Source organism: Netta rufina (assembly GCF_964035555.1).
Source record: "Netta rufina genome assembly, chromosome: 3".
In the NCBI taxonomy this organism is placed as follows: domain Eukaryota; kingdom Metazoa; phylum Chordata; class Aves; order Anseriformes; family Anatidae; genus Netta; species Netta rufina.
The window spans coordinates 23464203-23476803 of record NC_140125.1 but is presented as its reverse complement, the minus strand read 5'-3'; the positions used below and the strand labels follow the sequence as shown (position 1 = coordinate 23476803).

The 12601-nt window shown below is 45.0% G+C and overlaps 1 protein-coding gene across 1 annotated transcript; it reads right to left on the bottom strand.

Annotated features, from left to right (window-relative positions):
• Positions 1 to 502: 502 nt before the first annotated feature.
• MTARC2 (mitochondrial amidoxime reducing component 2) lies at positions 503 to 11261 on the bottom strand. The gene is made up of 7 exons (XM_084285275.1): positions 10953 to 11261; positions 10677 to 10850; positions 7883 to 8045; positions 6379 to 6519; positions 3557 to 3618; positions 3397 to 3468; positions 503 to 2869 (listed from the first exon to the last, which is right to left on the bottom strand). The coding sequence occupies exons 1-7, from the start codon at positions 11228 to 11230 to the stop codon at positions 2743 to 2745; spliced, it is 1017 nt and encodes a 338-aa protein (XP_084141401.1). The 5' UTR covers positions 11231 to 11261; the 3' UTR covers positions 503 to 2742.
• Positions 11262 to 12601: the final 1340 nt, after the last annotated feature.

Below are 12601 nucleotides of genomic sequence, written 5' to 3'. Positions count from 1 at the left end.
CTGGTCAAGTTTTAACTTAAGATGTACCCAAATCGAATCCTAAGCAACCATGAAATTTCTGCCTGCAAGGAATGTTCTCCAATCTCAGTTTTCTGCAAGAATTACACTAGCCCCAAAAATGCTGTAAACCAGGATTTGACTTCATGCTTCAGGCGTATTTCCTATTTCACATCTCTTGACTTGAGTATACTACTTTCCTGCTTTCAAATGAATTGGCCCTGTTTTTGTATGTCTGTGGAGAAAAGTTAATGGTCTGTAAACATCTTTTCCATCATCTAAAATCATAGGGCTGTGAAGCTGAGCCTGCTGACTACTCACATCTCATGGTTCTGCTTTCTTATGCATGGGGGTGGCTTCCTCTGATTAACTGGGTATTTTCTTGAACTTTGCAGTAAGATTAAAAAAATAAAGATTGAAAGAAAAAACAATTATGTATGAGATCTGGTAAACAGCACCAGAAATAAAATATGAAAAAGAAAAACACACAAAAAACATTCACAAATTTCACACCTTACAATGGTTACAATTCAATAGAAGTTTATACTTGTGTTTTTTCTCTAGAGTTAAAAAATAATTAAACATCTTTAAGTGCACAATTAAAAAAAATAGTTTCATGATTTACATGTTTTTCAAATTTCTAAATGGCTTTAGCGAAATCAAATACAATTTCTAAAGTTACAACAGTACAACATTCATATGAAGACGTTTATGTTGCAACATTAATTAGTTACCCTCTCCAGCTCCCATATAGGGTCCTCTTTCATCGCATAATGGATTTAAATGTCAACAGAATCACAGATGCAGTTTCTCACTGAAAAAAACAGCCCCCTTTGAAAATTAGTCTAATCAATGAACAATTAAAATCCAATCAACAGGATGCAACGCAATCTATACCACAAAATGCATTATATAACTCCTAAAGTGATGACAGAACCACAACGAAGAAGTACCCTTGGCTAGAGGCTATATTCAGCTCTTGTTCCTTCCACTTTTTTGACTTAATGAAAAAGACACACTCTTAACTAATTGCAGGCCAGCAGGCTGTCTTTGCTTAATAATGTTATTTGGAATTCCACAATGTTTCAGCCTCTAATATTCATGATTTTCAATATATGCTTTTTTTTTTTTTTTTAAATGAACCTCAGGATTACTTTCCTTTTATAAGACGATGCTTGTTCTCTTACTTCTCCCATTAGCTGCTACATTAGGCATAACAACACACAGGTATGCAACATGTAGACCTAGCTGGGCATTTGTATGTCCACTGCTAATAAAAGGCTATTTGGAATAACTCTGAGTTCACGAGTAATAGAAAAGTACCTTCCCCATATGCTTGCTTCGTGCTTTTACCACATACACCCATCTGAATTTGCTCAAAGGCACAAGGACTCTTCATTTTATTACAGGTCTGAGCTGTGAACATGCAGCAAAATTCCCATTTCATATTCACAGTACAAAACAAAGATTCTAAACACCAAATTAGGTCATTATTTGTCCTTCACACTCCATTAAATTCCTCTTTTTTGCTAGTTCAACAATCTTTCTAGACCTAGCAACCCATAACAAAGCAACAGGCATCCAAGCATTTGAAAAACGGCAGGCTTGGATTTTTTTTTTTCTTCATAATTATATTTAAAGAAAAGATCCTACTGCCATCACCCTACTAGTTTCTTCCCTCTTCACCAACCCCTATTTGTTTTATGCAACATAAAATACAGTAAAAAAACATAATTATTTGACATTTGGTTAGAACAGGGAGGGAGAAATCCAAATGCATTATGCATAATGTTAACACACTCCGTCTAAAACTGCAGCTTCCCAAATGTCTGCTCAGTGCTATTTGGCACTGGAAATCTATTTTTTTCCTCTCCCCTGATGTATAAAGCTTTACTTCTCTACACATCCAGATCCCTTTGGTCTAAATCTTGCGGAAGCAGCCTACCTTTCTATAGAAAGTGGCTCACTTAGTCAAACAAATCACTACTTTACAGCTGAGCCGATACAGTATGCTTCACAGGAGAAAAAAAAAAAAATCATTCAAATTCTTTCAAGCACAAGTCATAAAATAAATGAGCCTATAGTCTTACAGTTTTCCCACCTATAGACCAGAGGAGCATTCAGTCAGCTCACAAAGCTTCTCCTTCTGATATTGCTCCAATCTCAAAAAACAAAAGCAATCTTCTGGAAACGACTGCAGTGTAAGTAACACTGCAGTAAAGTAACTCCATACAAAGATAAAGATACTTAGGACCAAAGAAGGGTAGAATTTAAGACACAGCCTTGCCATCAGCACTTACAGTTCAATTGCGAAGGGAGCTCCATGATCAACATATGCATTTTATGCTTGGCATGACTGTTTTTGTGGTTCTTTGTAGGCACTGATTGTATCTAATACATGATGCAAAGCCCTTGTAAATAACTTTGGATTCTGACATCAAGCTTAACACAAAATTTTATGAGGTGTAATAAAGTAGTGCTGTCAAGTCTGTCTTGGATTAGACTCTTCTCTAACACATCCTGCAGAAAAAATAAAAATTTGTTTGCTACATGCGTGCTACTAGATGATAATGATCTGAAGTGCCTGACAGCTCATAGCCTCAAAGACCTCCCGCACCTTACAAAGGAACATAGTATTAAAAATATTGCAAGAGATAAGAAAAAGTTATGTCAGTGACTGTGTTCACATAGAAAAAGAAAAATATGTTGAAGTGAAAAGTCATCTTCTGATAAAAACATCCCTCGCTACTGGACCATCTTGTACACAGGGTCTCCAACTTGAATTGTTCCAGTTTTGTCAACAGCAAAGTATCTTCCAAAGAGAGGGCTGGATTTGTAAATGTGTCGCTCAGATGGATCACATAAGCGGTAACTGCAGAGAGAGAACACTTGTTTTTAGAATCAATGGTAGCAAATCCTAAATATCAAGGTACCAGTGCTGAGAGTGAGGACATATGAACAGTCACCATATTATACTACAAACTAAATAAATACTATAATTATAGAGAACTAAGCAGTTCAAATAGAGAGAAAGAACCTCATTGAATTCACGGGTCCACGTATATAATACACATACAGAAGATATTTTAAAAAGAAATGCTGAAGTTGCTAAGTTAGACCTTTAAATACCTTAAATTTCTGTTACACCAAGCATTCTCACTAGCATTGACGAAAGAGGCAGAGAATGTAAAGTTTGCAAGTAAGAAGAGATAACTTCCTGAATGTTCTTACTATATAGAATTGCATAAAGTAGAACAGAAGCCAATACGCACAAAACTTTACACTGCATTATTACATCCTGCACATACTTTAAAGCACTTTTAAAACATCAGCCCAGCATCTGTTGGATCTAACCTAAATCCAATCCCACAGCCTGAGACACACTGGTATTTTTACAACCTTTTCAATGTTTCCAGGGGCTCCTTCCTGTCCAGGACCCCAGTGTCTGGGTTAACAGTTGTTAAAATACACCTGCAATTACAGACAGCACCACATCAGTAACAGCTTCTGATTATAAATCTCTGCCCACCTACATAAAGTAACGGTCTCAAATATTTACCTTGCACAGCACACTGTCCCCTTCATTTCCACACTGCCAATAAGAATTTCCTCCCACGTGTCCTGAGGGAAGGAAAATATTAAGCACAGATTAGACACATGCACATACAACCATTCTTCTAGGAGTGGCACAGTCATTCTTAAAGAGGCTGTACCATTCCAGATGGTTACCTTTACTTGCATCTTCAAGGAAGTGCTGTTATATTATTTTAGTTACAAGAGATGAGGAAAAGGCGGAGGTGCTCAATGCCTTCTTTGCCTCAGTCTTTAGCGGCAATACCGGATGTTCTCTGGATACTCAGTACCCTGAGCTGGTGGAAGGCGATGGGGAGCAGGATGTGGCCCTCATTATCCATGAAGAACTGGTTGGTGACCTGCTACGGCACTTAGATGTGCACAAGTCGATGGGGCCGGATGGGATCCACCCAAGGGTACTGAGGGAACTGGCAGAGGAGCTGGCCAAGCCACTTTCCATCATTTATCAACAGTCCTGGCTATCAGGGGAGGTTCCAATCGACTGGCGGCTAGCAAACGTGACGCCCATCTACAAGAAGGGCCGGAGGGCAGACCCGGGAAACTACAGGCCTGTCAGTTTGACCTCAGTGCCAGGAAAGCTCATGGAGCAGATCCTCCTGAGAGTCATCATGCAGCAATTGCAGGGGAAGCAGGCGATCAGGCCCAGTCAGCATGGCTTTATGAAAGGCAGGTCATGCCTGACGAACCTGATCTCCTTCTATGACAGAGTGACGCGCTGGGTGGATGAGGGAAAGGCTGTGGATGTGGTCTACCTTGACTTCAGCAAGGCTTTTGACACCGTCTCCCACAGCATTCTCCTCAAGAAACTGGCTGCTCTTGGCTTGGACTGGCGCACGCTTCGCTGGGTTAGAAACTGGCTGGATAGCCGGGCCCAAAGAGTCGTGGTGAATAGAGCCAAGTCCAGTTGGAGGCCAGTCACTAGTGGCGTCCCCCAGGGCTCGGTGCTGGGGCCGGTCCTCTTTAATATCTTCATCGATGATCTGGACGAGGGCATCGAGTGCACCCTCAGTAAGTTCGCAGATGACACCAAGTTAGGTGCGTGTGTCGATCTGCTCGAGGGTAGGAAAGCTCTGCAGGAGGATCTGGATAGGCTGCACCGATGGGCTGAGGTCAACTGCATGAAGTTCAACAAGGCCAAGTGCCGGGTCCTGCACCTGGGGCGCAATAACCCCAAGCAGAGCTACAGACTGGGAGAGGAATGGTTGGAGAGCTGCCAGGCAGAGAAGGACCTGGGAGTGATGGTGGATAGTCAGCTGAATATGAGCCAGCAGTGTGCTCAGGTGGCCAAGAAGGCCAACGGCATCCTGGCTTGTATCAGGAACAGCGTGACCAGCAGGGCGAGGGAGGTGATCATCCCCCTGTACTCAGCTCTGGTGAGGCCGCACCTCGAGTACTGTGTTCAGTTTTGGGCCCCTCGCTACAAGAAGGACATCGAGGTGCTTGAGCGGGTGCAGAGAAGGGCGACGAAGCTGGTGAGGGGCCTGGAGAACAAGTCCTACGAGGAGCGGCTGAGGGAGCTGGGCTTGTTCAGCCTGGAGAAGAGGAGGCTCAGGGGTGACCTTATCGCTCTTTTTAGGTACCTCAAGGGAGGCTGTAGCGAGGTGGGGGTTGGCCTGTTCTCCCATGTGCCTGGTGACAGGACGAGAGGGAATGGGCTTAAGTTGAGCCAGGGGAGTTTTAGGTTAGATGTTAGGAAGAACTTCTTCACTGAAAGGGTTGTGAGGCACTGGAACAGGCTGCCCAGGGAAGTGGTGGAGTCACCATCCCTGGAAGTCTTCAAAAGACGTTTAGATGTAGAGCTTAGGGATATGGTTTAGTGGAGGGCTGTTAGCGTTAGGTTGGAGGTTGGACTCGATGACCTTGAGGTCTCTTCCAACCTAGAAATTCTGTGATTCTGTGATTCTGTGATTATGGTACAATTTTAATGAAAATCTACATACAATGTTGTCCCTACATTCATCCAATCCATGACCCACCAGTAATTACATCTGGAAAGAGAGATATGTAGGTAACAAATCCCATTCTGCAGCATGCACTTGCCTGAACTTAAAGCAAGTTTATTGAAACTGTGCATGTGATAATCTGATCTGTGACTTCTGCAAGTCACTACTTCGGCAGTAAGAAATTTTTTTAGTGAAATTAAGTTTTCACTTCTCTGCACAAGCTTAACATTGCAACCCTTCTTGGAAGACCCATTTTCATTTTTAGGAACTTCACAGATTGGGGAATTACCAGATCTATCCAGAGCAAGCTCTTTGGAAAAAGGGAACATGATGTCAAAACACTTAAATGCCATCGTCATCTGTTCACTTCATCACCAGACACCTTCATAGATGGTACCTTTTGAACTACCAGAATATAGTCAGAGTTGTAGTGTTGGTGCTGCAGAATCACAATGGTCAGTTTTACTCTTGTGCCAAAGACTATCGGACATCACACTCACAATTTACTAACTGTTCATTTGTATCTTTAATCTGATTAATGACAGCATGCATAGCTTTCCTTACTTCACACTTGAAAGTGAACTTTCATTAGCAGTCCGCCACTTGTTTCTTCCTTTGCTAAGCTAATTAAGTATTCACAGACCTGTTTCCTCCCTCTGTGCTTCGCATGCAAGTGAGCAGAAGTATCTCTCTGGAATCCAGCTGTATATCACCAAACAGCAGCTTTCCTCATCCTTGTTGGCACCATCCCCCAAGGAAACCGTTAAAAAAAAAAAAAAAACAAAAAAAAAAACAAACAAACACACACACAAGCCTTCAAAAAGACATTTAAGAGTTATTTTACCTCCTCAAACGCACTGCAACCTGTCACAAAAATATTCGGTCTGAAGTTCTGTATCTTAACTTTCTTCTCCAGTCTGGTATTTAAGTCGTCCAGTGAAGCTTCTGAGATGATCAAGACCGGGCTACAGTCAGGATAGGCAACCTACATAAATAAACACCAAAAAATGTAAGGCTGCTGTAAGAGCATGGGTGTGAAGTTGGCAGAACTACTGAACAGCAAAAGGACTGATATGTTGGAACTGGTGACCACATATTAGCCTGGCAGTGTTAGGCTGCTGCATTCAGATTTTAATTTTGATGGAAGGACATTAGCAAGTAAAACACCTGCCCTTTTCCTATTTCAGTAACTGCCACCACTTTCCTTTGCTCAAACTGTAAAATTAAACTTCTATTTATAGAATGAAGCTGAAATTATATAAGCTGCTGCAACTTCTTACAAACTGATATTGTATGCACACCCCAGACATTTATGCTAGGTGTTACAGACAGAGCTAAATATATCAGTACAGCATGCTGTGGCAAGCTTTGAAGTATACCGATTTGTTTATGGATCTGCTAAACTTACATGGTCGACTATAATTGACTAACTGAATGCTTCTATGCTTCTTCTATTCTTCATGCTAGGATTCCTGAATGCCACCCCTCCTAACCTGACACACCATATGCTGAAACCATTAGTCTTTGTACCGGTCTCAGTTACATGATAAATGCATATGCATGAGAATTCAGAACAAACTATATACTTCCTGTTCTTTGTGCAACAAGCACTACACCAATGTCCTATAGATAAAAACATCACGAGAATAATGTAAGGCATTCACAAATTGTACTTCCTTAAAAAGTATGCACTCATCAGGGAGAATTCACTCCATCCTCATACAGGAGCTGTGTTCAGACAAGAAGGACATCAGTAGCTCCGATGATATAAAGACATCTGAGCATGGCAACTCCCTTCCCTTCCTATATTATCATTATCTAATATCACTTCTTCAAGCTTCTTACCACAGAAAGAGGGAGATGAAACCTCTGTAACCCTTTCTGGATGGTAATTCCTAGGACTGTAACTATAGACACCGGGATTGAATGTTGTCCCTTTAAATAAACTATGAGGTAATACAACTCGTATCAGTAAATTCCTAGATCTCACAAGGGATACTAAATGGAAGTTTTCTATACAATACAGGTTATAACTCCAAAACACCTTTAAAAACATAATTTTCTTCCATTCTCTGAGTCACAAAAGGAATGGTATTTAAATCTGCAGCTCTTCTTTAAATGTTGGTGTCAAACTCTAGCTGTGAGTGGTCAACAGCTTAGAAGAAATCTAAGGTAAAATTAAAGCAAGTAATTTCATCATAAAAAAGGAAAACATTCACATGGTTTAAGTACATGATATAAACCTTGCTAAAATGGGCTCATCACAAACAACTGAATGTGCGGATTTGGTGGCTGGGGAAAGAAACAATGAGAAGAAAGTAATTCTGAGAACAAGAATGTTCATTTACCTCATCTGTGGTTCGGAAAAGGTCTATTACGTCCTTTGACTTTCTTGGCACCATGGAAGGCTCAAAGTGCACCAGTCGATAGGGCTCTGAATTCAGGAAAGTGGTGATCCACCTAGCCACTTCATCTCCACAGTCCCTGCCTTGAATATCCAGTCCAAACAACCTGAAGGATAAGACATATCAGCAATCTAGTTGTAAAACCAAAGACTCAAGCATGCTTATTATTTAAAAGTAAGCATCTCATTTTAATAGTAGAAGCTAAATACATTTAACAAACCACCTGAATTAGCGAGGCAGAAGCTGGTTTCTGGATTTGGCACAAGGATCATTTCCAGTGTGCAATCTTGTGGCAACTTGTTTTGGAAGCTAGGTAGCGTGGACATGGCCAGACAGCAACAGTTGGTGAAAGAATGAGCCATGAACAGACTAGGTGCTCAGAGCTTAAAAAAAAAAAGTCTATTCTTGCATTTGCGTGTGACTAACAACAAAAGATCTTGGCCCAGAAATCAACTGAAATGTAATTAATTTGCAAAAATGAACACTGTGGTGCGGTTAGTCACTGTAATTAGCACTTGCTGATGTCCCTGACTGTTAAGGAAGCTTTTGTTCAAATTTTAGTGCTGTAAAAATTTACCCAGAGCTGAGTGAAACTCTGCTGCCTAACAGACCGCTTCGGCTTACATTCTGACACCGATTAATAAATTTGCATGTGCTGTAATTATTTTTTTACTATAAAGCAGCAATGAACACCTTATTGCTGAGGCTGCAAAATAGGATGTTAAAACCTGGTGTTCACACATTCCTCAAAAAAAATCCAACCAAACCAAATCACACACTACATCTAGACCACTTGAGGATCAGCCGGTCAGCACGAGGCAGAGCACAAAGAGCAATGTAAATTTCAGCCCTTGTTCTCAGCAAGACGCTTCCCCAAAAACTAGCTGTCCCCTGAAAAGTCTCTGGAAGGTGTGTTTTTTTTTTTTCCCACACCACACAAATCTATGTTAAGAATAACAAAAGGATGTATAAGCTTTGCATAAGGCTGCTGGCAAGACCTCACCCCAGTGAGAACTGGCAACAAGCAACTAATCCAACAAGCAAAGCTCAAGCCTAAGACACTGAGCTATACACTAGGAGAGGTTAAAGATTTATAATGGAAGCAAAGTCCATGGTGCACAAAAATCCACTGGCAGCACAATGCAAAACAAGTTTACGCCAGGAACACTTTCCTGGCACACAAGGTAAACCTCAGCTCAATCTTCCACTAAACTTCCACAACAGTTATGGATAAGTTAATACGGTCTTCACAGTAGTAATTTTGACCCAAGTACACTGCGGTTTCTTCTACCTGTGCGATTATGTGCTGCATGGATTAAAGCATGTAGATGTCCAGGCAGCTCATCTAGCTTGGCCCAGCTCCTAGGGCACATCTTCTCTCTGCTCGCATCTCATGGGCATGCCCTCCTCGCCCATGGGCAGGCTGCAGGCTTCATGCAGTGACAGCTAGCAGTGGGCTTCTGCTGCCAGAAAGATTAATTTTATTTCACGCACAGTATAACTGCCCCTGCAAAAGGAGCTACTGACAGCTCTCTGCTAGTTATTTTCTATCTTTTCAGAAACACCCAGGTGTGTGCATGCACCCAAACACTTGAAGTGGCTGTGCCCTGCTCAGCCAAGCCCCCAGCTCTTTGGGGTACTCCTGTGGCTGTCACAAACTCTCAGCACAGCGCTGTAAGGCAGCCCTGTCACTCAGCAGTGTCTGCATGACATCTGTTCTCACCCACTAACTCCAACAGCCACATCCCTGCTCTGTTTGCTGGAATCCTCACACGGGCTCCGTGGCACAGGTGGTGGTGAAATGCCACTGCCCAAGAGAGCACCTGGCTGCCTTTCGCTACCCTCCCTTCTCTCAGTCACTGCCTGCCTGGGCACTGGCACGAAGCAGCTTCCAACAGCACTGTTTTCCACCTCAGAAGCAGATCTATACTGATTAACTCAGGGGTTTAGGGATCCATGGGAACACTGTGCGATCACAGCTTTAAGTATCACACCACATACCAACAGGCACGGATGAAGAACACAGAGGCTTCTTAACAAGAGAGCTGAAAAATATCCCTAACGCGTTATCTCCATGAATAAAAACTGTGCCTACTCAGTGGATTCAGTCCTACACTCGACTCCCCCAAACACAGGGCTTTTAAACACCCAAGTAAAACCTGCAGCTGGACTTACAGGCTACAGATAAAGCCTACACAGCCTTTTGCAGCCGGACGCCCTGTCGCGTTGCCCCAGCTCCAAACTCCTGGGCACGAGCCAGCACCCATACCAAGGCCTGGCAGTTTTTCCTTGCTGAAATATATTTAGCCTACTTAAATCTTTTCCTAACAAGTTTTAGAAAGTTGTGTATGCGTTTGACATGCGTGTCACCGCCTGGCACACGCATGCTACAGAGGTAACGCGTGACCGAGGCTCTGAGGTGCAATCACCCAAGCGGGAAGTCAACATCGGTGAGTAAACACGACGCGGCACGGAGACTGGAGATCACGATTTATGGTCTGTGGCTACTGCGTTATCTCTCCCAATATTTATTTGTGCCGCCGTGCAGCAGATTAAAATTAAAGCGTTTGTTACAGCAGTTAGCCTTTGGTGTAACACGCAGCACCTGCAAATTCCTGAATAAGAAAACACCGGCTGTTCCCCAGACTTGAAAAGCAAGGCGTACAAGAGAGGGGCAGGCTATAACCAGGGAGAGGGGACGAAGCAGGAGCCCCCCCAGCCTCCCTACCCGCCGTACCTGCAGTTCCGCACCGGGTTTTTCCTGGGGAGCCTGACGGGCAGCCGCAGCGGCTCCATGCCGGGGGCGCTGAGGGCCAGGCAGCCATTCTCGCAGCCGACCGAGACGAGGACGAGCCGGGGCTCCTGGCGGGCGGTGACCATGTGCCCGTCCTCCTTGGTCACCAGCCAGAACCTGCAGCGCGGGGGGCGCGCAGAGCCTCAGGACCGGGCTGCCCTGGCGGCTCCCCGCCCCGCACAGCCCCGCACCGCCCCGCACCGCCCCGCTCCCCCCTACCTGTCCCGCAGCTCCCCGCTCTGCAGCCCCATCGGCGTCACCTGCGCCCGCGGCACGGCCACCCCCCGGCACGACTTCACGGGGTACACGAAGAGGCTCGACACCGTCCCCACACGCTGCAGCCGGGCTGGGCGGCGCTGGCGGCGGCGGCTGCGCCCCGCGGCCCAGCGCCAAGCCCCCAGCAGGGCGCCCAGCGCCAGGGCCGCCGCCGCCGCCCACAGCCAGCCCGCACGGGGCCCCCGCAGCGCCGGGCCCGCAACCCCCCACGGCCCGCTCATGGCGCCCGGGCTGCACGCAGGGACGGGACGGGGACGGGGACGGGATGGGGGCGGTGAGGGGAGGCGCGGGGCCGCCCCCTTCCGCCACGGGGCCGCTCAGCCCTCACAGCGCCTCCCCGGCCCGCTACTCCCGCTGGGGGCTGCATCCCCCTGCAGTGTGTGCCCTTCCCAGGGCTCTGCCAAATCCCTTGAAAGTCCTTCTCGCAGTGCTTCGCTGAGGGAATTGGTCCCTGCAGGACCCTCTGTGAGGATGTTGGTTCTCCATAGGGACGTTTAAAGTTCGACCACCGATGGAGCTCCCTTGTGCTGCCCTTCAGTGCTGTCCTGCTGACCCGTGACCCTCCTCCAGGCTCTGGGCATCTATCGCTGACACTGGCAGTGAGGAGTGGGATGGTTAAAGGTTGCCCTGCCCCGGCAGCTTTTCTGCAAAGCCCTCTTCACCAGCTTGCCAAGCCTGTGACCAAAAATGCTCTTCCCCTTCCTTGACAGGTGGCCCCCAGCAGACCAGGTTTCTCAAAGCAAGTCCCATGGTCTAAGTAGTCAGACCCCGGCTGCAGCACCAGTCCTGTAGCCATTTGTTGGTTTGCCAGGTTTAAATGGTCCTTGCAAACCCCTTCCCTTTAACGGTGAGGACTGATGAAAAAACTACCCCTGCTCCTGAGTCCCTTGCCACTGTAACTCTTCTTGATACTCCTCAGACTGCTCTGGGCTGTATCACTGGTGCCCACGTGAAACAGCAGCAGCAGGTGTAGCTAGCCCTTCCTAGAGGTTGCATATGAATCTGAAATTTATATATATATATATATCTAAGTCCAATAAGGACTTTAAACTTGTTCTCTAAATCTGCCAACCTGGTCCCTAGAGAGATTTTGTTCAGACCAGCTCTGACAAGCAGCTGTCACATTCAGCCCTGACTCTTCCTGAAGACTATGACATGGAGGAGCTTAAGGAGGAATAACAGAAGGTGGCAGCATCTGCATAATCTCTCCTGTTGTGATGAAGGGGATGTAAATGTAGATCTGGCTGCAGAGAGCATGGTCATGGCATAGTGTTTCAGGTCTAAGACTGCAGCCTTTGAGAAAAGTTCTCTTCACCCATACAACAGGCTCTCTCAAAAACCTCTTGTAAGTTGTTTAATCAGCAGGCTTGTCTTATCTTCCACATCAGGTGCACCTGTGCTTACCTAGGAGCAACTATTTCCTGCTATAAAGCATTGTGAATAAAGAATAAAAGAATCAAAAAATAAAGAATATATATATATATATATGTTTTTGTTAAAATCCAAACATTTCATGCAGCAGAATTGTCATAGCCAGAGTGGGTACTGTAAGCCTGTATTCAACAGGAAACAACCTTGTTTTCAGTTGCTTA

Excerpts from the sequence above, each read along its gene's own strand:
- MTARC2 (XM_084285275.1), bottom strand. The coding sequence starts at position 11,230 with ATGAGCGGGCCGTGGGGGGTTGCGGGCCCGGCGCTGCGGGGGCCCCGT. Across the intron at positions 6,520-7,882 it reads TTTTCCGAACCACAGATGAG|GTTGCCTATCCTGACTGTAG; the intron begins GTAAATGAACAT and ends TTATTTATGTAG. Across the intron at positions 2,870-3,396 it reads CCCCTGGAAACATTGAAAAG|TTACCGCTTATGTGATCCAT; the intron begins GTTGTAAAAATA and ends CTCTCTCTGCAG.